This window comes from Chionomys nivalis, chromosome 6, assembly GCF_950005125.1.
Source record: "Chionomys nivalis chromosome 6, mChiNiv1.1, whole genome shotgun sequence".
Taxonomy (NCBI): Eukaryota; Metazoa; Chordata; class Mammalia; order Rodentia; family Cricetidae; genus Chionomys; species Chionomys nivalis.
The window spans coordinates 97,296,284-97,319,083 of record NC_080091.1 but is presented as its reverse complement, the minus strand read 5'-3'; the positions used below and the strand labels follow the sequence as shown (position 1 = coordinate 97,319,083).

Sequence of the window (22,800 nt, the reverse complement as noted above, 5' to 3'; positions counted from 1 at the left end):
GCAGGGTTCTCAAAACAGGCAAGTAGCCAATGGCAGGACATTCCATTGTTAACTGTAAGCCTGTCTTTGCAGAAGTGCTAATGTAAAGGAGAGGCACAAATAATTATAAACCAGCAAGTGCTGGAAGATAAGGAAAAATGAAATATTAAGAGCACAGCTCTAGTCTAGGAATAGCCTGCACTTAGAGCCAGAAAGAAGAAGTGTGAAGGCCTTGGGAGTCCTGGGGATACACGTGTGGGGAAGTGTTGTGGGGAGAAGAGACTAGATATGGGAGGGAAGATGGAGGAGTGTTGGGGAGGGATGGGGAGAAGGAAGGAGGACAAGAAGGAGAAAGATCAGATAGCACTAGGTCTCTGTATGGTCCACTGGCCAATGACATTCCTCCTTAGCTCATCCTTAAGAAGCTGGCAGAGGTGGGCGGGGATTCCTGTGCCTATGCACTCTGTAGTGTGGTTATGGACAAGGGAATGAAGGCCATGGCATTTCATTAGACAGCCCGTCTTTATCCAGAAAATCACGGTTCCTTCCTGCGACTCCCATTCCTCTAAAGCCATCAGTTTCCTGTTCCAGATCCCTTAGCCACATCCCTTACTGCAGCTGTGCTTCTGACCCTCAGAGATAGTCTTGTGTTCTCTTTCTTTTCATCCCTCTCTCCCTTCCTCCCTCCCTCTGTCTGTCTGTCTGTCTCTCTTTCTCTCTCTCTCTCTCTCTCTCTCTCTCTCTCTCTCTCCCTCCCTCCCTTTCTCCTCCCCCTCTCTCTTCTCTCTCTCTCTCTCTCTCTCTCTGTCTTCTCTCCCTCCCTCCCTCTTTCTCCCCCCCCTCTGGTGTACATTTCTCTTGGGTCAATTCTGTATATAGCCTTTCAGGAGACAAGGAGCCAACCTGTATCTTTCTGTAAATTCTAAACCTTGGAATGCAAAAGTGGATAGTCTCTTCTGTGACTATCAGTCTGGTCACTGACTTTGGTGCTTGTCTGCAGTCTGTCACAAGTCCTGTGCAGCTTGCTGGGGTCCCACGGAGAAGCACTGTGTGGCCTGCAGAGACCCACTGCACGTGCTGAGAGATGGCAGCTGTGGGAGCACCTGCGGGGACGGCTTCTACAACAAGCAGGGAACCTGTCTAGGTAAGTGCCAGGCGGGCATGCCAAAGCAACAGCTCCTTGATTTTTCAACATCCCTTATACTCAAATCATATCATTGATAATGAACATATCTGTTGCTCAATGAGTATGTGCATGTCTGCTGATATTCACTTTCCCTTGTCATTTGTATTTTTTTTTTTAACAAGTGGGACCTCCTTTAACTACCCTGATGACTTCTTAGACTTGAGGTATTCATTCTATCCTGCCCCAGGCAACCTGCTTAAGACTCACAACTTTGTGGAGAGAGGAATGGCGTCCCCATTGGGACATTTCCCTAAATCTCAAACATGATTCATACCAAGCCTCTTCCCTAATTAAGTGAAGCAGAGACCCATGCCAGCGTGGGCAGACCCGCCTTTGTTTTGGGATCACTGACTTAAAGTTGATGGATCGCTGTCTGGTATTCTTCCCAGTCATGTGATGGTAGCCAGCCCAGTACATCCCTTGTGTGCCAGGCATGGAGACCAGCCACCAAGAGCTGTGGAAGTGCAGCAGAAGCATAGATTCAGGCACAACTCACCCCATCAGCCTGCCAGTTTCCTGCTTGTAAAATGGGGATAAATCTAACTCCCATGGTAGACAGAATAATGACCCCAAAGTTGTCATGGTTTAAGGCTAAGAACCTGTGAGCTCATCACTGAGTGGGTAGCTGGACCTTTGCAGGGATGACTAAGAGAAGCATCTAGAGACAGGGACAATGTCCTGGAGCATCAGGTGTATCTGTGTGATAATGAGGGAGCAGGCCAGAGTTGGAAAAGACATGAGGATGGATGCAGAGATGGGATGATAGAACGGAGAAGGAGGGATCTCCTAGCACGAGCATGCCAGATATAGGAAAAGTCAGGGGAGTGAATTCTCTGGGGTTCTAAGAAATGCAGTTGAGAAAACCTTGATTTTTAGAACTTCTAACCTCTTACACTGTAAGACAGTAGATTTGTGTCGTTTCATGCCAGAGTTAGTGGTAATTCACAATAACAGGCACTGAGTCACACCCAGCTAGGAAGGTCAGAATAACTGCCACCAGGGCTCAATGTTTCATTGCACCAGTGACTTCTCTAGATAGAGACCAGCATCCTCGTGGTTCTGATGAAGAAGCAAAGAGAGTAAGAAATAAACATGCCTTGGGTCTCATAGCTAAAGCGGGCCAGAATGAGAGTCGGGTATAGTCTTCAGGTTGCTTTGAAAAACAGGACCATTCCTAAAGTCAGGTGGCATAAATGTCAAGGCTCTGATGATGCTGTGAAAATGTAAATGCAGTTTTCCTTACTCAAGGTCCCCAAGTTCAGTGCCATTAGCATCACCTGCTGCAAAGCATGTGGTGTGGGCAGAAATGACTTATCATCGTTGGGCTGACACCAGCCATGGTCTATCTTTGTGCCTAGAAACCTTCAGACGTTCTTCAAAATTCAAACTTCATGCAGATGTAGTACTGCCTTCCCTCAAGTGTTCAGAAGTTTTTTTGTTGGTTTGTTTTCATTTAATTTAACTTTTGGTTTTTAAAGACAGAGTCTCAAAGTGTCACTGGTAGCCCATTCTGTAGATCAGGCTATCTTTTGAAATAGCAGCAATCCTGATGGTCAGTCCTGTGCAGCAAGCATTAGCCACCACACTGGCCTCTGATTTTAATCCTTCCAGTCTACAAGGAACACAGGCTTCCGACACTGAACTCCGGAGCCAAAGGTAATGCTCGTTCTTCATCTGCCAGGCTTGCACCCTCTCCTCCTTTTACATGCATGCTACCAGCAGAAGACACCATCTAGTCTCAGTGGCAGACAGTAGCCAAGCTCCTCTGTCAGTGGCAGTAAGCAGCCTCCCTGGGGACTTAAAGTGTAAATGCCTTTAGGCCTTAGGATTAGCATGAATTTGACATCTGTCCACCTTTAGAGAATACACTGGGCTTAATTGAACAGGAAAGTGATGGTGGCAGAAAGATTAACATGCGGGGCCAGTGGCAGCCTGGCCTCTCTCTCTGCCCTCACATGGAGTAACCCCAGATGAGAGCTTGCACTCTAGGAGAGCTGGGGACCCCCCAAAGCCTTAAACAAACAGCTGCCAGGGTCCTCTGTCTTCCCTATACAAGTGGAGTCATTAGACTCTGAAAGCAGCTCATTGCTGCTCTTGTCCAGTGAACAGAAGAACAAGTCAGAACGATTAGGGGCTGCACACTCTTTCTTAGTGATTGGCAGGAACCTATCATAGTCCGCATAGTCTTCAGTAGGTACAATAGTCATTCAGCTTAGCTCAAACCTTTTATCCACGGTCAGGACACTGCTACCTACTGATTTTAGCAATGCCCCTAGAGTTGGCTAGTTTATCTGAAGACAAAAGAAGGGAGAGAGAAACAAAGGAGTGTCAAGAGAAGGAGGGGAAGGGGAAGGAGGCAGAGGTGGATGAGGTAGTATATATTACAGTGATCTACAGAATGCGTCAGCCAATGACATTTTGAGATTCTGTCTTTAAAAATCAAAAGTTAAATTAAGTTAAATAAAAAACAAACCAACAACAACAACAACAAAAAAACAACCTTCTGAGTATTTGGGGGAAGGCAGTACTACATCTGCATGAAATTTGAATTTTGAAGAATGTCTGAAGGCTTCTAGGCACAAAGATAGATCATGGCTGGTGTCAGCCCACACCACTTGCTTTGCAGCAGGTGATGCTAATGGCACCGAACTTGGGGATCTTGAGTAAGGAAAACTGCAGGTTACATTTTCACGACAGCATTGGAGCCTTTAGGAATGGTCGTGTTTTCCAAAGCAACAATAAACCAACGGATGGGTATCTGAATGTTAATTAAAACTTTAGATGCCAGTAATGGTGGCTTATTTCCATTTCAGATTAGTGATATTGAAGATACGGACTGGCTGGTGTTGGTTTAAGTATTGACAACTAACTGGCCCCTGTCTGCAGATATCACAAAGCCAGGTGTTGTGGACATTCGGTATAGCCTGTTATAAGCCGCATCATGTTCCACCGGAAGGAGCCGGCTGTTGCCATGCCAGTCTGGGGTCTGTGTCTTGGAATTTACGAGTAGTAAATATAAAGAGTGGGACACTTCCGGGGAAACCTCACCAATCTTTTTGGTACTCAGCCTCTTTCTTTTTTTTTTTTTTTTTTTTTTTTTTTGGTTTTTCGAGACAGGGTTTCTCTGTGGTTTTTTGGAGCCTGTCCTGGAACTAGCTCTTGTAGACCAGGCTGGTCTCGAACTCACAGAGATCCGCCTGCCTCTGCCTCCCGAGTGCTGGGATTAAAGGCGTGCGCCACCACCGCCCGGCCTCAGCCTCTTTCTTATGAAGGACTGGTATAAGCCTAGCTAAGTAATACAATAAATAGGTCAAATCCACAGGTTTCTGATAGCCACTCCCATGTCCTCCTCCTCCTTTTTCTCGCTCTCTCTCTCTCCTCCCTCCTTCCCTCCCTCTCCCCTCTCCCCTCTCCTTGTCCCCCTCTTTTCTTTCCTCACCCATGTAACTACTTGAATTCCTAATATTTAATTTCATTTTTCACTTTATGTATGTGAGTGTTAGGCCTGCCTGTATGTGTGTGCATCACCTATATACCTGGTACTCATGGAGATCAGAAAAGGGCACTGGATCCCTAGGAGCTGGAGTTAAGGCTGGGAGCCCAACTGAGGTCTTCTGGAAGAGTAGCAAATGCTCTTAACTCCTGACACATATCTCCACCCCCTAGAGCTTTTTAAAGTTGCTGTTGCTCTTAGGAGCTTTTCTAAACAGGGTTTATATTTTGGGTGCACACATTTTACGCCAGTCTTGCCCCTTGATGGGCTTATCTGGACTGTTCTCTGGGACTTGGGCCAGGACCAGCATTGCTGGTTTATTGATTCTACCTGGGCTTTATTTGATAAACAGTGCCAGGCTGCTTTCCCTTAGCTGTGCAATCTCCATTCTCAAGGATGGTGGTTCTGTCATCTGCATGTGCTGCCCTCACTGGGTACTACCAACCTCCTTAGGTTTCCTGATTACTAGGCATAAAGGGACATTGACTTTCCTCTGTATAAATCTTCTTTTTAATTTTTTTTACCCATTTTGCCTTCTCTGTAGTTCCTTATATTTTATTTCTGTTCTGTTTAACTTTTTTTTTTTTTTTTGTGTTGGGGATTGAAGCTAAGCCTTGAGCATGCTAAGCAAGCATTACCACTCTGCTACTTCTTGACCATCTCATTTTAAATATGTACCTATCTCCCATTCTCTTTTCTTTTAACTTTGAACTTATGATGTCCTTTATTGAGCAATTTTTTCTTTTATTTCTATTGATTTAACTTTTTTACAATTTTTTTTACAATTTCAGACATGTGTAGAGCACATTGTCACAGTAACAATTAATTCATCTTTGTTATTACTCTCTGCTTAAGAGCTTTGCTGCTGAATTTTTAAGAAGATATGCCACCACCAATCACAAACTAATTGCTCTGCATTTTCTTCCATTAATTTAGCAATGTAAATTTAAGCTTCTGACCCCCTGAGATCTCATTTATGTTTGTGACTTGTGAAGTCACACAGTTTGGTTTTTCTCAATTTTGCTGTTCAGTTTTCCCAACATGACTAGCAGCTCAGTTTTGCCCTTCCTTTTGATGTCCGTTGTATATCAAAGATCCACATGTGCATCCCTTTGTGCCTGCTGGTCTACAGTCTGCATCTCTGCCCCGGTGTCAACTTCACACTCTTTGATTGACTGACTTCTACTGCCTGGTAGTTCATCATAAAGTTGATTGGGGAGCCCCCTCCCAACTCCTCTTCAAAGTTAACTTAGGCATTAGACTACATGTATTAAAAAAATTCAACTAGAATTCTTATTGCTATTATACTGAAGTTACAAGCTAATTTGGAATGAAAAGACATCTTGCAAATGCTTGTATTTAAATTTATGTTTTCCTTTAATGATTTGTTTAGCACTGTCTTAAAATGTTCGATACATAACATTATTATTATTAGTCAATTCTTAATTTTGACAAATTTCTTCAGGTCTTCATTTCTAGGATATTTTATTTAGCTTCTAAGAAATATGATTCTGTTATGATAATTGTTCTAGATTCGGAACTTCATGAGTTTTATGGGGACTGAGAGTGAAGGAGGCTTCTCAGACTCTGGTTTGATTTTATGTGAGTTGAGGGTGATGCTCTTATTCTTTGAGGCCATTGCCATGGCCCAGTCTTGATTTCTCTTGCTCATTTGGGTCTAGGCAGATGGGCAGCTCCCCACCACAGTGGATAGAACATAAAGCCTGATGACCTAGAACCTTTTGTCTTACATCCTTGAAATGCTGTAGGGTGGAACTGTCCAAAGGGAGCTGACTGCATAAGTCCCAACAGTTCTTGGTTCCTGGATGCTGATTCTCCTTAATCTGACGAAGACCTGTGTTTATCTTCAGGCAGTGAGCCTAGGCTGGAGAGCCGTTCAAAACAGCATCTCCTTGACCTCCATCCTCTGCTCTACAGACCTAGGCTCTGAGCCTCTTTCCGGGCCAGGCTATGCACCCACACTTTTGAATGTGCACCCGCTCTTTGTTTCTAGACATTCTTTTATTAATCATTCAAACTTCTCTTTCAAGAACGTCTTTCTGGGTCTATACTTGCAGCCTTCAACCCTTTTCATCATGGCTTTCCCTGTCCCTTTCACTCACAGCCCTGGGCCTGTAGCAGACAATTCATCATCATAGCCTTCAATTCCTGTCCCTGGAGCCACTGGAATATGTGGCACAGGTCATCAAGAGCCCAATTTCCAAGTATAGTGGAACCTTTGATGACCTTATTTGTCCTCTGTGTTAGCAATGGTCTCTTGAGCCCTTTTCCTCTTAGTCTCTTTTGTTTTCTTTTGTTTGCCATTGAACCATTTTTTTGCTTTTGTTTGTTTACTTGCTTGTTACACTGTCCACAGATCCTTCCCTTGTTCTGTGTTATCCTTCATGATGTTCTTAAATAAGTTAACTCAGATCTGGTTTTAAAAAACTAGTTTTATATATAAGGAACAATGAGTTGCTCTTTTGAGTACCAGAACTACAAACCATGCTGGACCACGTACACCCCAAACTGGACTCATAACTCCCTCCTCCATATCACCCTCCTTGCATTCTTTGATGGCTGAGGGGCATCCCTTTGTCCCCCAAGACAGACTCTTGGAACTCACCTGAGACACTTTCTCTTTCACTCCTCTCAAATCTGTCCCCTCTTGCATAAACTTGATATAACTCCTAATCATCTTGCTCCAAGGGCATGGCCATGATCTTTCAAGTGAACTCCAGTTCTTTTCACCCCTTCAAATTGGTTTTCAAACTGAAGCCAAAGGGTCTTTCTTATCTGTAAGTGCGGGCATCCTTCCACTGTGCTTAAAACTGCACGGCCTCTCAGTACCTATCATAGGGTGAGGCTAAGGAGTGCCCGGTTGAATCTGAATTTCAAGCAACTCTCAGGTAGCCGTGCCTTCTGGAGCATAAGAATCTAAGTGTCAGTGTGGCTACAGGCTCCCTCTATCTAGGGCTGCCCTATGTCATGGAATTGCTGCTTCCTGGACAGCATATCGTTCCATGTCTTGAGCCGGCACTGCTTTTTCAGCTTAGCAGATATTCCTGTCAGTCCTACCTGGTCTGACTCAGTTTCTAAGACAAGGTTGATTGATTGATTGATTGATTGATTGATGGATAACTTCTTAAGGTTCCTTCTGGGCTTCTCTTCCCTCCTCTCTCGCACACTTTTTGAATGGTGTGTTTGATATCTGTGTTTACTTTCCTTAGATTATACTAATATGCCATTTGGACTAGAGCCTGAGTTAATTTAATTTCTGTGTCTCTACCACCTAGTAAACACCCCGTGCAGGTCCATGTCATTGTTCTGTGGGTATATCAATGCGTGCATACATGTGTAGGTCTTGGAAGTCTGTAAAAAGCTCATCAATTTCAGTATGTTTTTACCCAGCACGGTCTGAGTGGCATTCTGAACTGCTGAAGTATTGCTTTAAGTAGGTGAAATTGAGGCTATTTGGTTCTTAGTTACACAAAATCTACTTTTTAAAAATTCTTTATAAGCTTAAACTTAACTGAAAGTTGGTATTTTTATTTGCTCAGTCTGTCAGTCCTGCTTCTGAAGCCATTTCAGCTTTAAATCTCATATGGAATCAGATGTGCTGGCGGCTATGCCTTGGAGTATTTGTGGCGCTTTGTTTGGTGACTAATTCCTTCATTATCCTTCTACAGTGAAAAGGAAAGCACAGAGCCGTTTGGAATCAAGGGCACAGAGCTCTTCTGAGCAGCCAGGGAATGAGACACTGGTGCCAATCTGGGGCATTGTGAAGAGAGAGGGTCACTGCTGTGTTGCTCACTGTCACTCCCCCTCTGGTGGCTTTTTCCTTCCCATTAGCTTGTGACCAATTCTGTAAGAGCTGTGGCCCCAGTAGTCCCAGATGTCTTACCTGCGCTGAGAAGACAGTGTTGCATGACGGGAAATGCGTTTCTGAGTGCCCTGATGGATACTATGCTGATGCCACGGGAAGATGCCAAGGTAGGAAGTGGGACACATCAGCATCATCATCACTGCCACCATCATCGTATTCATGCATATTTGGCAGCATTTGGTGCTACCTGCTCCTCATTGGTAATGGGTGTATTCAGGGAACAGGTTACGTTAAAGGTACAGCTTTTTCATAATAGAAGCTATGTGTCTGGTATGGGAGAGGGGAGTGTGGGAACAAGAGATATGACTGGATTCCATAGGATGGGGTAAGTACGTCGAAGCTGTGTGCTTGTCAGTCATCCCCAGAGATCATTTGCTCTGTTTGAAATGTCCAGAAGATCTTTAAGATGCTGCTCTCATGTGCTTGTGAGCCAGTACTGATCTGTGTCGGCAGTGGCAAAGCCATCTCCTCCTTATGAGTTATAAACTCATGACGGCAACAATTAAGTAAAAAAGGAAACAGTTTGATAGTCAGTAAAGTCTACCTCCGCTAAAAACATATTTAATGTGCAGTTTGTATAATGGTTCTTTTGTATTGATAGACTTATGAATCATTGCCTTTTGAGACTGTCTTGACTTCAGTTTACAGAGGATTGACCTTGGTCTTTTCCTCATAGGCACCAAAGAATGCATTCTGCCCCACACAACTTGGTCGTCCTTCTGCACTGAAATTTACACTGTGTTAGTTCTTACTTCTGCCTCATTGTCTTTTAGAGCTCGGCCATTGTCATCTCCTGATCAAATTCCCTTTGTCTGCCAACCTCTTAAGTTACCAAAGTTCATCACTTTTCCTCGGTCCCCAAAGTTCTCATCCCATCCCCTGACTCCCCCTGCCTGGCTCCTGACCATTATCCTCCAGAACATTTTGCCTGTGTCTCGCTGCTGTCCTGAGAGGTTCTGAAGGCTCAGTCTGGGTCATGCTCTTAGTGTGTGTGTATGTGCGTGCGTGCGTGCGTGCATGCGTGTGTGTGTGTGTGTGTGTATGTGTGTTTCTCGGGGGGTCCCTAACATTGTCATACATACTAGTCAGACTCTTTCCCGCAATAATGTAACTCTTAGAAGCATAGACTGCCAAAGCTGGAGGTATGTTCAGTCACCATCTAACCAACCCTCTGGACCAGGACTGAACTAGACTTGCCTGAGAGGAATGCCAGGCCATGAACTGTCCCCTTCTCTTATTGTTCAGACAGGGAGGCTTAGATACCCACAACAACATCCCAGCATTGCTCAGAGTGAGCTCTGTGATCTCGGGGGGAGAGAGAGAGAGACAGAGAGACACAGAGAGAGATACACACAGAGAGAGATACAGAAAGACAGAGGGAGAAAGAGAGAGAGAGAGAGAGAGAGAGAGAGAGAGAGAGAGAGAGAGCACATGATGTGTGTGGAGCTCAGAGGCTAGCCTCAGTTCTTTAGGAACTATATACCTTGATTTTTGACACTGGCCTGGGGATTTGCTCACCCATTTGGCTCGGCTGCCTAGTGAGCACCAGCGATCTGCTCTCTCTCGTCCACTTTTTCACACTAGAGCCACAAATGTGCATCGCCACACCCACTTCGACTTATTCCCCTGGTTCTCTGGACCTGATGCTTGCACAGCACGTGTTTTACTAGCTGGGCTATCTTCCCAGTGCTTGGATGAAAAGTTAACCTCCCAAGACCTCAGTTTCCCTAACCGTAAAATGTGGTTCGCGATAGCTGCTTCTGAATGTTGCCATAGGACTAGGAAAGGCCATGGCATATAAAGCACTTACTGCAAGCAGAGGGAGCTGACAAACAGGTAGAATATGAGCAAAGGATGAGTGTGGGGTGATGGGGACAGTTCTGACAATGTGGCCATCTGCTAACATGTTTCCTCTTGGGTGTGGTTTATCCCCGGGGAGGAAAACCATCCAGGGATTGTCCCTGCGGTGCCTGCAGCCTGCTGTGCTCCTCTCTCTTCCTCAGTTTGTCACGACTCGTGTGCCAGCTGCTCTGGACCTGCAGCATCTCACTGTGCAGCCTGCACCCAGCCCCATGTTCTCCATCAAGGTCATTGCCTGCCAAGCTGTGGAGAGGGCTTCTATCCGGACCACGGGGTCTGTGAAGGTACGGTTGGTATCACTGTTATTCCTCCTGCCCATTCACAAGAACATAGGTTGACTCCCCACTCCCAAATATTGCCTTCAGTACAACCTTTCCTCTCGTGTATCTTTTTGGTTTTTCGAGACAGGGTTTCTCTGTAGTTTTGGAGCCTGTCCTGGAACTAGCTCTTGTAGACCAGACTGGCCTCGAACTCAAAAAGATCCGCCTGCTTCTGTTTCTCGAGTGCTGGGATTAAAGGCATGTGCCATAAACAGCTACGAACACATCAGAGCCTGTGTCATTTCTCTCTGTTGGCTTTTGGTCCCACAGCCCAAAATTCAACCGCTTGCTGATCAAAAATATAAAGTAGAAATTTCAGAAATCTTCCCAAGGCAAAGTTTCAACCCACTCCATGTACATGATATGTGTGGATGGCGTGTTAAGTACTTACTGAATCTGAGATCAGATATATATATATGGACGGTTGTAGACTATATGCAAATGCCAGGCCAGTTTATAAAGGAGATTTTGATATCTGTGGAAATCCCAGAATCCAGTCCTCTGGAGGACATGGAGGCTAAACTGCATATGCTGTTTTCTTTCTTTTTATCTTAATAGTTTTACGAAGGGATGATAATCTTAAACACAAACACACATACACCAAGCCCATTCAAAAGTTCATGCTTTTTTTTGTTGTTGTCTGTTTGTTTTTGTTTTTTTTTTTTTTGCCATCCTTGCAGGGCATGTTATTTCTGTTGGCATGCATTGATTTTATTTTTACTCCCTCCTTTCTGTGCTTTCCTGGTATTGCTAATGTTTATAGACTTCATTTGCTTTTCCCCCAAGAACTTTTCACTAATGATAGTGCGAGCCAACTGAGATTCACTAGCGGTGCCTCTGGCTGAGCAAAATAGAAAATCTTAAATTGCTGTACGCCAAAAGGCTCTGGGCTCCTGGGGAGGGTGGCAGCATTTGAGCCGTGTGAACATAGAACACTGGGGGTGAGCCTTTAATTAAAAAATCTGTATTTGTTTGCACCTTAGAAAAGTGAAAATAACAGAAGGAAAAATTATACCAAACTTCATTAAGTAAGTGTTTGGAAGAAAGCATTTAGAGAATCTTTTAAAGGAACAGTGAGTTAATTATATCAATACTTGGACACGAGAAAGTTTGCATACAGTATTGCCTTTGATTTTAAAGACTCCCGGCTTTGATTTTTAAGGCTCCCCAGGGAAAACAAAGCCCTGTTAAAGACTGGAAAGTTTTGCTCATGCTCAAGGGGCCCCTTCCTTGCTTAGGAAGTCAGCTTTCTCCCCAGTAAATCCCAAGAAGACTCTGTTGCCTGGGCCTCTCCATAGCGCATGATGGATGAGCATAACGGTCAGTCACATAACGACCGGTTCTTCAAGGGGTAGAGTAACGGCCTCCGTACAAATGCGTCTGAAAATCTTCAATAAAAACCGAGGGCATGATGTTAAATGGTCGTTCAGTGAATGTGCTTCTCTGGAGAGCCAAGCAAATATTGTCCAGTTTGCTGGGTTTTATTGTCATCCTGCCTGACAGCCCTTCTAGGAGCTGAAGGATGAGACTCATTTTCCCCTCCTCACGTTCCCTCGCCAGCAGTCTCCCCAGCTCTGTGCTTCGTGTGGAATCTAGAAGAATCCTCTTCTGCTAGGATCTACCTCCTGAACTTTCTAAGTGCTTTGGACCTCGGGAGGGACCGACAGTGATTGAAACCCATACTTGGTCTTTAAGCTGCTTTTTGCCTGTTTTTCCAATTTGCAGCCTGCCATGCCTCTTGCCACACTTGTGTGGGTCCCGAGCCCTCTCACTGTATGGAATGTAAGAAGCCAGAGGCAGGACTACGGGTGACACAGCACTCCGGGGCAAGTGTCCCTTATGGCGAGTGTGTGCCCCAGTGTGGAACCCACTTTTACTTGGAGAGCAATGGACGGTGTGAAGGTAAGCTTGGTTGACAGATATAAGGGGTAAATGGCTTACCATTTAAAGATCCTACGAGGTGGAACTGCAGTCAGGAAGATCTTGGACTTCCTGTGAACAGGCTTCTAGATGTTTGTGGGAAATTAGGAGGCCATCATGCACGAGTCAGCACTGATCTCCTCTGCCCTATGAATCATGGATGATCTTCAAGAGCCCTAAGATCTGTTCTCAGAAGACCCTGCAGGAAATTCCTTCAGAGCCCTGTGTAGCTAGCTCAGGAAGACTCCGCTCTCATTTATTAGTGTTTTTGATTTTTCTAATTGAAACTCAAATCGGAATTTTTCTCTTTAAGGCAAAATTCAAAGGGGGGTTGAGATTTTGAGGTTGTTCGTGTTGCCACCAGAGGGTTGATGGCATCCTAAACGCCAGCTCGGTAGCCAGGTCACCAGAGAGAAAGGCAGACAGTGAAAGGCATGGCTTCCAGAGGTTGGGGGGTGGGGATGGCTTCCTTTCCAATCCTGCAAGAAGCTGCTGTGTTTGTATAGGAATTGCTTGCTTTACGCAACTGAAAATAGTAATCCACAGCATCTTGTAGTCAGTCTTGTAAAGGATGTTTCGGTGTTAGGAAGAATAGAAACATGGCTTCCTTCTGCTTTAAACACCACAGCTTTTAGCATTTTGCTGTGGTACCCTGAATCTTTTGTTCTTTTGTCGGCTTTAAGGGTTTCATTGTCACTGTAAGCACGCTTCAGAGTTGACCTTGTTCCCACTAACTTACATTGGTTTCAGCTTCAGATTTGAATGGATGCTCAAGGAAAATCATGGATTGAAAGATAGGGCGAATATTTCAGACACTGCACAACACAGTCAGAAGTTTGTAGATTTAGACGCCAGATACCCAGACCCTTGATCTCTCTGAGCTCTGCGTTCACAGCATTAGAATTTTAATGGCCTTACACAAAGGCAGCGTGCCAGGGTGGAAGAAGTTCGGGAATGTATAGTTCCTGGAAAATGTGATCCCCTTGCTTCCAGGAAGGTGCAGAGTTTAGGGGTTTACATGGGGCCCAGAAACTTCATCATTCTTCAGAAGTCCTGATGTCTATCCAGGGTGTGTGTGTGTGTGTGTGTGTGTGTGTGTGTGTGTGTATTACATGCATTGCCCAAGCTCTGTGATCTCCAAAATCTATTGCTCCATTTCCATAACCACTTGTGGAATACAGGAATCATTGCTGATATAGTGAGTCCTGATGCCATCCCAGGGCACATGCAACACAGCCTTCTTCATGTGACTTGGTTCCTTCTAGGTACTATGATGGAGAGTGATGTGTCCACTTTACTAGGGACCAACTGACCTTAGGGTTAGGGTGAAGGAACACTCTGCTCTCGTGTTCAGTGATTTTAGGTTCACCCAATGAACTTCCACTAAGCAGCACTATTCCTCAGGACATCTGAACAAGCATCTACTCTCCCCAGATTGAAAACGGATGATAAAACCAAAGTAAAGACATCACCAAAGTCCTGCTTGTTGAACCAGTGCATTGTATTTAGGTTACTTGCAAAAGTATGGGTGAAGGGCTAGGGATTACTCAAAGGCAGCTGCATCACCAAAGCACCCCCACCCCTCTTCTAGCATGGGTGATAACAAGAAGCCTGGAGTTCATTGCAATACTTGTAAGCAACTTCACAAGTGGAGAGACTGCCTTTCCTAGACAGCTTGCTAGTCTCTGCTTCGTCCGTGCAGCTCAGATGGCCTGCTCCTTCCCAAGCAACTCAGGCGATCTCAGACTACCTGTCAGCAGTTCTTACTGCTTCCAGAAGTTTAGAGAGGGAGGGGCCTAATGCATTTGGTCAATTTCAGGAACTTCCTGAAGCTTCTGAGTGTTTGCTTTCTGAGGTTGCAAGGAGCCTCCCTTTAGAACAGTGGTTCTTAATGCTCCTCAATACTGTGGCCCTTTAGCTCAGTTTCTCATGCTGTGGTGACCCTCAACTGCAAAATTGTTTTCATTGCTACTTCATAACTGTATTGTTGCTACTGCTATGAATCATAATGTAAACATTGGTATTTTCCAATGGTCTTAGGTGATCGCTGTGAAAGGGTTGTTCAATCCCCAAAGGGGTGGAGGCCCACAGGTTGAGAACCACTTCTTTGGAACAATGTGAGTTCCAATAGATTTCCCTGGTGAATGTTTTCTCCCTCTATGACTTCCTGAGCATTACCTAGCTGCCATCCAAGATGGAACTCGTCAAATCAGAGGAAAATGTTTTGCAAAAGTGTCCTATGGTTCTTTTTTTTTGTAGCAAACTCCCAGCACCCTAAGAAACATTAAGTATAATGCATAGCCTTGCTTGATGGGAAAGTACAGAAATAAAACAGAAGGACACAGTAGAAAGAGAAAAACATGTCTTCCTTCTTTCTTCTTCCTGCTTCTCCCTTCTCCTCCCCCTCTTTTCCTTCTCCCTCCCCCCATCTTTACAGAAAGGTTTTTTGATGTGTTGGGATCTGAGAGACTGGTCTGTGTGGTTCCACATGTCCAGCTGGGGACACTGTGTGCCGAGATCTGCGTGGAGAAGGAACAGACCTCCGTGAACACAGGTCTTTCCCCATGCAGATGCTGTGAGAGGCTCTTGGCTTTCCTGAGGCTTGTGTAGATGCTGGACAGACCCAGTTCACCCTGCCAAGAGACTATGATTGTTTTCCCATGGGTTCCATGATCCCAGGAGAAACTAGGACAGGAAGAAAAGCCTGGTCTGTGCACAATTATCACCTCATAGTTTTGAGCATTATTATTGAAAATAAAATGCAGAATTTGGAGTGAGTTCAAAAGACGAAGCAAAATGATCAACATTTTTGAGAATTAGAATTTTAAGCAAACAAAAAATTATGTTTAGTGCTGTTATTTGGCTGGGAAAACAATAATTGGCACCATGAGAAATTGCTTTTCTTGATCATCTTAACACCAGCATTTGGGGGCAGGTGAGAGAGCTGCGTGCTAGAAGAAACCAAGGCTTAGGGAAGTTCCAGGTTGTGACTTACCCCAAATTACACTGGCTACATGGAGTGTGGGTGGGTGGAACCTGAGTCAGGGGACTTCAGTGTCTGTACTTGTAATTCCTGGGCCACATATCTTATTTGATGTGCCCAACTTCTGTCTTCCCTTTCTGCACAGCACAAGGGTAGCTTAGCACACTGATGTAGGGGTTGGAGATTCTTCCATTTGAAAGGGCAAAGAAAAGCGTCCCAGGACCCCTGTTATATACACATCTTTTAGAAAAGATTAGACTCCAATCCCCCTGGGATGGCTTAATTGTGGTCAGATATAGAAAGACTGCTGTGACCTCTTGAGTCCCTGGTAGACCATGATTGTATGCTCGTTAACGTAATGAGATTAGGTATCCCGCACACGCTGTCTGCTCACATTATGAGCAAATCCCTGTACAGTCTCCACCAGGTAGGCTGCTGCACTCAATTTGTACGTGACAAGAATGTGGCAGAAAGAGGTTAATTGAGTTGCCCAGGGTTCTGCGGGGAAACCGAGTGGGACTACCCCTTGTTTCCAGCCTTCCCTGGGTACCAGGCGAGCTGACAGATGTGTGTCCTGCCACTCATCCTGCTTCTTTGCAAACCTTCCCACAATCTATTCCATTTTCATTGTTGCCGAAGTGGTGTCTATAAAATCCATCCCGGGAGTTCTGTGAGGTTGGATGGGTCTCCACTTCCCACAGCTTCTCAGGTAGGGCACCTTCTCTCACTAGTGCTTTTCTATAAAGAAGAGAAAAACAACTAGTTTTTGGAACTCTCTCTCTCTTTCCTTTCTTGGAGACTGCAGCGTGGGGGATTGGTAAATGAAAGAGAGGAGCAGAGGCATTACACAAAGAAGCTTCTGATGTGTTGGGAGTTAGAGTAGATGATTGTGTGTGTGTGAATTAACAAACTCTGAACAGAGAAAACCCGGCTTCTCAGAAACACTCTTTCCTTATTTGTTCCTTACAAGAGTGTTGACTGGGTGTCTCCCCTTTGGGCACCAGACAGTTCTAAACTCGAGAGATGTCCATGCCAATGAGTCAAGTCAAACTTCCTGTTTTGTGCAAAGCATTCTCCCGAGAGAAACACGAATGAATGAATGAATGAATGAATGAATGAATGAATGGCAGTAGTAACTAATTCTGTTATATAATTTTGGATGGTTATCCATGCTATCAGGTTCATGGCAATATGGCAAGGGCGTGGTTGAGAAATGCACTCAGGTGGCTCAGCAGCGGAAGGTTTCTGAAGAGTTGGAACTAACTGTTCCTGTGTGCTTGCCCTGTACTTTTGGCTCATGCTCAACAGATAGATGGACTGGTCAGAAGAGAGACTTTCAATTGTGCTTTTTCGTCCATAGTGTCTGTGCTTCCCATTGTAGATAGAAAGGCTGCTATGAAAGAGAATCTGTTGATGTGATCTGTGTGCTATGATTACCACTGATTAATTGAAAAAAAAGTACTTTGGGCCTATAGCAGGGCAGAACAGAGCTAGGCAAAAGGAAAACTAAACTGAATTCTGGGAGAAAGAGGGTGGAGTCAGGAGATGCCATGTAGCCACGAGAGGGGAAAGACATGAGCTTCCAACTGGAACCTTGCTGGTAGGCCACGAGTCTCATAGTAAAATATAAAATAATGGAAATGGGTTAATTCTATATGTAAGAGCTAGCTAGCAGTACACTTAAGCTATTGGCCAAACAGTATTGCAATTAATATAGTTTCTGTGTGGTTATTTTGGGAGTCTGGGTGGCCGGGAAAGGAACAAGCGGCCTCTCACAACAGTCTTTTACTAATGGTGAAAGATGTTTTGGAAGCATTTGTAGTGGTCAACCAAAATTGTGCATTTGAACTAAATAGCACCACGTAGGATTAGTGAAAAGAAGTGTCCAGAGTTATTGCACGTGTTCAACTGAGTGTCCGCCAGTACTGCCAGATTGAAGTTTTTTAAGAATGAAAATGGGGAATAGTAAAAAAATGAAAATCCATACTCACCCTCCCCAAGAAAACTAAACAATTGCATATTAGTGGAAACCTTCCCCAGACATCACTGAAGCATCTCACACTTTAGTGTCCTTCTTTCCCTCTGGTTTTTCAGGCCTTGTTAGTTAGTCCTTGATGCCATGGGGTCTTGGAAGCAACCAAGTAAGCGTTAAGCAGTGGTGCTCAATGGGTTCCCATAGAAGATGTAGTTTCTCAGAAATAAGCCTTTTCTTCCAACCATGCGAATCTCTTGCTCTTTGTGTTGCAGTAAGGCCATAGGGTTTAAGGCCAGGTCATCTGATTCGCGATGCAGCCAGCCACTGTTGAACAGCTTGCTCCTGGTGACGAGGACGGGCTGTGAACATGGCGCAGGTGATTATGTTCGCCGTGTAATCGCCCGATTCCATGGCAGGCTAACAATGCGTTCTTTCAGTTCATATGCTGCACCGGGGGGATTAAAGTTGACACTGTTTTTGAAGAAATTACAGATTTTATTTTTATAACTGAATTTTGTTCCCATATTGTTAGACAACTTGTCTCCGAGGAGACATGTTTTGCAGGGTGCTTAGATTGCGAGCACCCCGTCCCCTCCTTGCACTAGCTGAAGGCTCTCTATGTTCACGCTGGTGATGGGGTTTTCAGCCGCTTCAGCCTTGTGAGACTTCTTTTTTAGTACCGAACTTAGCCCAGCTTCTTCGACGAAGTCCTACCTACCACACAATAAAAAACTGCAGATGACTGAGTTTGGTCTTGTCTTATTTCTTAAAGATAAATGCCCTCGTTGTTTCGGTTATTAATTAACTTGCTTTAGATGAACAGGATGAAATACAGCATTTCGTGTGTGTTTTGATCTATTTTGTTGTTGCTAGGACTCACCAAAGGCCTCTAGGCGGAGTTTTAATTAAAGAAATAGATGGGCAGGAATCTGCCTGCACCACTTGCGAATCTGTGCCTGTTTATGAAGTTGGAATCCCTTTCCAGTAATTGAATAAAACGTATGGAATCTATATTAAACAATTATCTTTAATATGGTCCCCAAGGTGCTGACAGAGCTACACAGATTCGTGCCTTCTGATAAGATTCTGTCCTGTTCACTTTCCCCTTCTTCCTTTTAGAGCCGGCCTGTGCCAGGCTTGGGAAGAGAAAGATGAAAAAGATAGAGGCCATGCCTCAAGGCAAACCTACTCAAACAGGAGAAACTGATGTCTGAGCAAGTAATTAAAAGCACGTGGTGCGTGCTGAAGTCCAAGAAGGTACAAGGTGAAGCAGCGGCATGAAAGAGTCTGGCTCTTCCAGAGAGATGGTCGTGAGGACAGATAAAAGACAACTGAAGGATTAGTGGGTTCGTCAGAAGGTGGGAAAGGCATTGAGGGTGAGCGAGCAGTGAGTGGCAAACCTGGGGTTTCTAGAGCAGCACAGTAAGTCCTGGATTTCTACTGTGTAGGACCAAAGAGGGAACCCACAAGGATGATGTTGGTGAGGAGCAGTGGGGATGTCACTGCACAGTGCTCTGCGACCTCACTGCACAGTGCTCTGCGACCTCACTGCATGCTACTCTGTGACCTCACTACACGGTGCTCTGTGACCTCACTGCACAGTGCTCTGCGACCTCACTGCACAGTGCTCTGCGACCTCACTACACGGTGCTCTGTGACCTCACTGCACGGTGCTCTGTGACCTCACTGCACGGTGCTCTGTGACCTCACTGCACGGTGCTCTGTGACCTCACTGCACGCTGCTCTGTGACCTCACTGCATGCTGCTCTGCGACCTCACTGCACAGTGCTCTGCGACCTCACTGCACGGTGCTCTGTGACCTCACTTGCACGGTGCTCTGCGACCTCACTTCACGCTGCTCTGTGATCTCACTGCACGCTGCTCTGCGACCTCACTGCACAGTGCTCTGTGACTTCACTGCACAGTGCTCTGTGACTTCACTGCACAGTGCTCTGTGACTTCACTGCATGGCACTCTGTGACCTCACCGCACAGTGCTCTGCACTTACCAAAGAGACTGGAGCTAACACTATTGTTGGCCAGACATAGTGTATGGGAAATAACATGCTCACTTTTCACTTTATAAATATTGTTTCTGCTCTTTTTGTGGCAGATAAATAGGGAATAAAGAGGGGTTGAATGTAAGTCTGGGCCACTAGTCCAAGTCCATGATCTTGAAGGGCCTCACTAAGGGGTTCTGGGAATGGAAGTTCAGGCAGACTTGATAGAATTGTAGGAAGTAAAGGCATCAGAAGCAAAAGTCTGGGGTCTTCTGTGTTCACATGTGAACGCTGGAACATGGTGGGCAGCGGTGACATGGAGGATGTATAACAGACTCCAGGCAGGGGAGTCACATGGGAGTGGCAGTGAGTAAGGAAGGCAGTTCCTGGAACCTGCCATGATTGACAGCAAAAATAGCTGAAGTCTGTAAGAAAATACTGCATGTTCTATCTCATAAGGAAACCTGGGGGGGCATATATGTGTGTGTGGGGGTGCATGTGTGTGTTTGTGTGTACAAGCGTGGGAAGCTCTAGGAGGACTATCGATGGAGAAAGGGAGTCCTGTAAGAGGGGAGGGATGATGGGGAGGCTAGTGGAAGGTGAAATTGAATGAGTAAAATAGAGTGATAGATATGTATAAAATGCAGTAGTAAAACCCATTATTTTGAATGCCTGCTAAATTTTCTTAAAAGAGAAAAGGAAGTGCATTAAGGCTAAGAAAAGTTATTTTTAAAGAAAGCAGTGGGCAAGGAGTATTTGGAGAGGAGGGATGTGAGATCCCCAGGAAAGGCCATGTGAGGATCCCCCGGAGGCAGTGGATTTATTGGAGTCCACGAAGGCCAGCTCTGTCCTCATAAATTCTAGACTCAGCAGCCCAGAGGTCAGGAAAGCTGTGTGCAGGTCCAGCAGAACAAGAAGAGCGAGGAGTGAGGGCAGAGGGTGGAACGTGGGGGCAGTTCTAATGTTTATGCAGAAAATCAAGAAAAAGGCCAAAGAAATGATCAGGGAGGATGACAAACTGAATGTGATGTCAGCATCTCCTTCCATCTGCAGGTTCTTTATACACCTCCAACCCACCCACTTAGTCTGTGGAGTGACGCTGATGGGATGTAAAACATGCTAAGGACAGCATCCAGGAAAGATACACAGGAATCGTAGATGAAAGAGATTGATTGACCTTTACCCTTGAAGGGGGTCCTCAGTAGTTGGGGCAGGGGATGGGGAACAAATGGAGGATGATAAATCATATTAAATGGGGCTGGGGGTGAGAAGAAGGAAAATAAATTGATTTGAGCTAAACTCACATTTTCATTCTACTTTGGTGTTCCTATGGTATATCCTAGAGGATTTTGACATCTACATCATATTTTTGACAAATGTTTACTCAATATTTGCTTTTTGACATGGACACCCAGGAATTCTTACATTATATGAAAGCCAGGATGCAGGACTACTGAGGAGTGGAACTGTGGTCTTGATGTCTGTGTGGGAGAAGAATCTGTTTTCAATTTTAAAAAAGCAAAATTAATTAATTAATAACTAAAAACTAAAGAAAAAGCAAAGTCATATCGATGTGAAACCAAAGCAGAAAGCAGGATCAACAGGAACTGCTGTGTTCTCCGTGTCTCCGGTGTAACTGCCACCGTGGAGCTGACTGGATTTTACAGCAAGCCAAGGACTCCTTTAGCACTGGGTCTTTCAGGGTTTACGCTGTTCATTTATACCTTCTCAAAAATATACTTAGTCAGCAACTGGAAAGCTGGTCTCTAAAAATGTGGTATTAGCGAAGGAATTATTCATAGAACTCTCAAATGCCTCCAGATTGGCCCGGCGATGGAGTAAGTCTTCCTTGAAGAAATGGAGACTTTGAACAGAATTCCTGCAAGGAAATAGCTTCCACAGAATGATCAGTCCTAATAAAAGTCACTGGAGTAAGGTAGACATTTCCCAAACCAGCACAGAATAAAGATCTGAATGCTTTTACTAATATAAAGAACTTTAGAGATGAAGACTCAGGGCACCTACAGGCAATGCTTGCCTCCTTCCTGTGGCCTGGTGGACTGTTCGTGGTAGGAGCTGACTTTATGAAACCTACTGGGTAACAAAGGGTCCTTCTCTCGCACATCTCAGCCTGGAAGCCTTCCACCTTTCTCATCTTCATTTCTTTGCTGTTTTGTATGGAATAATAACCTCCACTCACAGTAAGCCAGACTGCCACATTGCCTTTGTGACCAAATAGAATCAAATAACTCAGGTTTATGCTCATAATGCTTTAACTTACTTTGCCTCGGTTTTCAATTCCACAGTTATACATTCTGATTCCTATTTATTAAGGCTGTGTAAGAGGAAGACCTGGGGATTCTAATGGTCTTAAAAAATGTAATGTAAGCATATCAGTGCTATCACAGGCGTATTTATTTAGGCCTGTGGGAAACCCTGCTGTTTCAGATTGCTTCCCCAAGTCATTCTGGGGAAAGAAAATCCTTTGTGTTGACAATATGATTTAACTGGGTGTTTAAAAGCACTGCCACCTGATGTTCCAATATTCTCTGTTTCATTTTGTGCTTAGAGATGTGTGCGGGCACACACGTGCAGATATGCACACACCACATACTCATGTTGGGGGTGTATACCTATGTATGAATATTCCAGAGATCAGAGGAGGACGTTGGCCATCATGGAAACTCTTTGCCTTCTTTCTTTGAGGCAGGATCTCTTACTGAGCCTGGAGCTAGGCCGGTGACTGCCCAGCCCGATGTTCCTTATGTTTCTGGTCCCTACAGCACCTGGGTTATAGGTGTAAAATAATCATGGCCATCCTTTAACGGTTTACTGGGAATTTGAACTCAGGTTCTCATGTTTGCACAGCAACTTGCTTTTACCTGTTGAGCCATCATACCAATCCCAAGATGCCTCCTTTTGTTTGCTTAAACCTTAGTTTACTAACCCTGCCTCCTTTCTGAGGATTCTGAAAATACTTTGGAATAAATTTCTGCCGTCTATGCTGCTACACTGGAACCATTGACAATGAAACAGTGGGAAGATCGTATTTATCAAACCAGGACATGGCCCATTGAGACTGGACACTGGCCATTGCTCAGTGCAGGAGCCTGGGTCCTCTGGAGTAGCTGTTTATCTAACCTTAGGTGCTGGGTGGTAGGTGAGACAAGATGCTAGGGTGGAGGTCGACAGCCAGACA

At 44.8% G+C, this 22,800-nt stretch overlaps 1 protein-coding gene across 1 annotated transcript in view; it reads left to right on the top strand.

Annotated features, from left to right (window-relative positions):
- Positions 1-22,800, top strand: part of Fras1 (Fraser extracellular matrix complex subunit 1) — a 350,600-nt gene that overhangs the window by 152,423 nt on the left and 175,377 nt on the right. The window contains exons 14-17 of the mRNA XM_057772897.1: positions 980-1,123; positions 8,511-8,651; positions 10,548-10,688; positions 12,450-12,626. Coding sequence (XP_057628880.1) covers positions 980-1,123; positions 8,511-8,651; positions 10,548-10,688; positions 12,450-12,626 — 603 coding nt within the window. The remainder of the gene's footprint in view (positions 1-979; positions 1,124-8,510; positions 8,652-10,547; positions 10,689-12,449; positions 12,627-22,800) is intronic.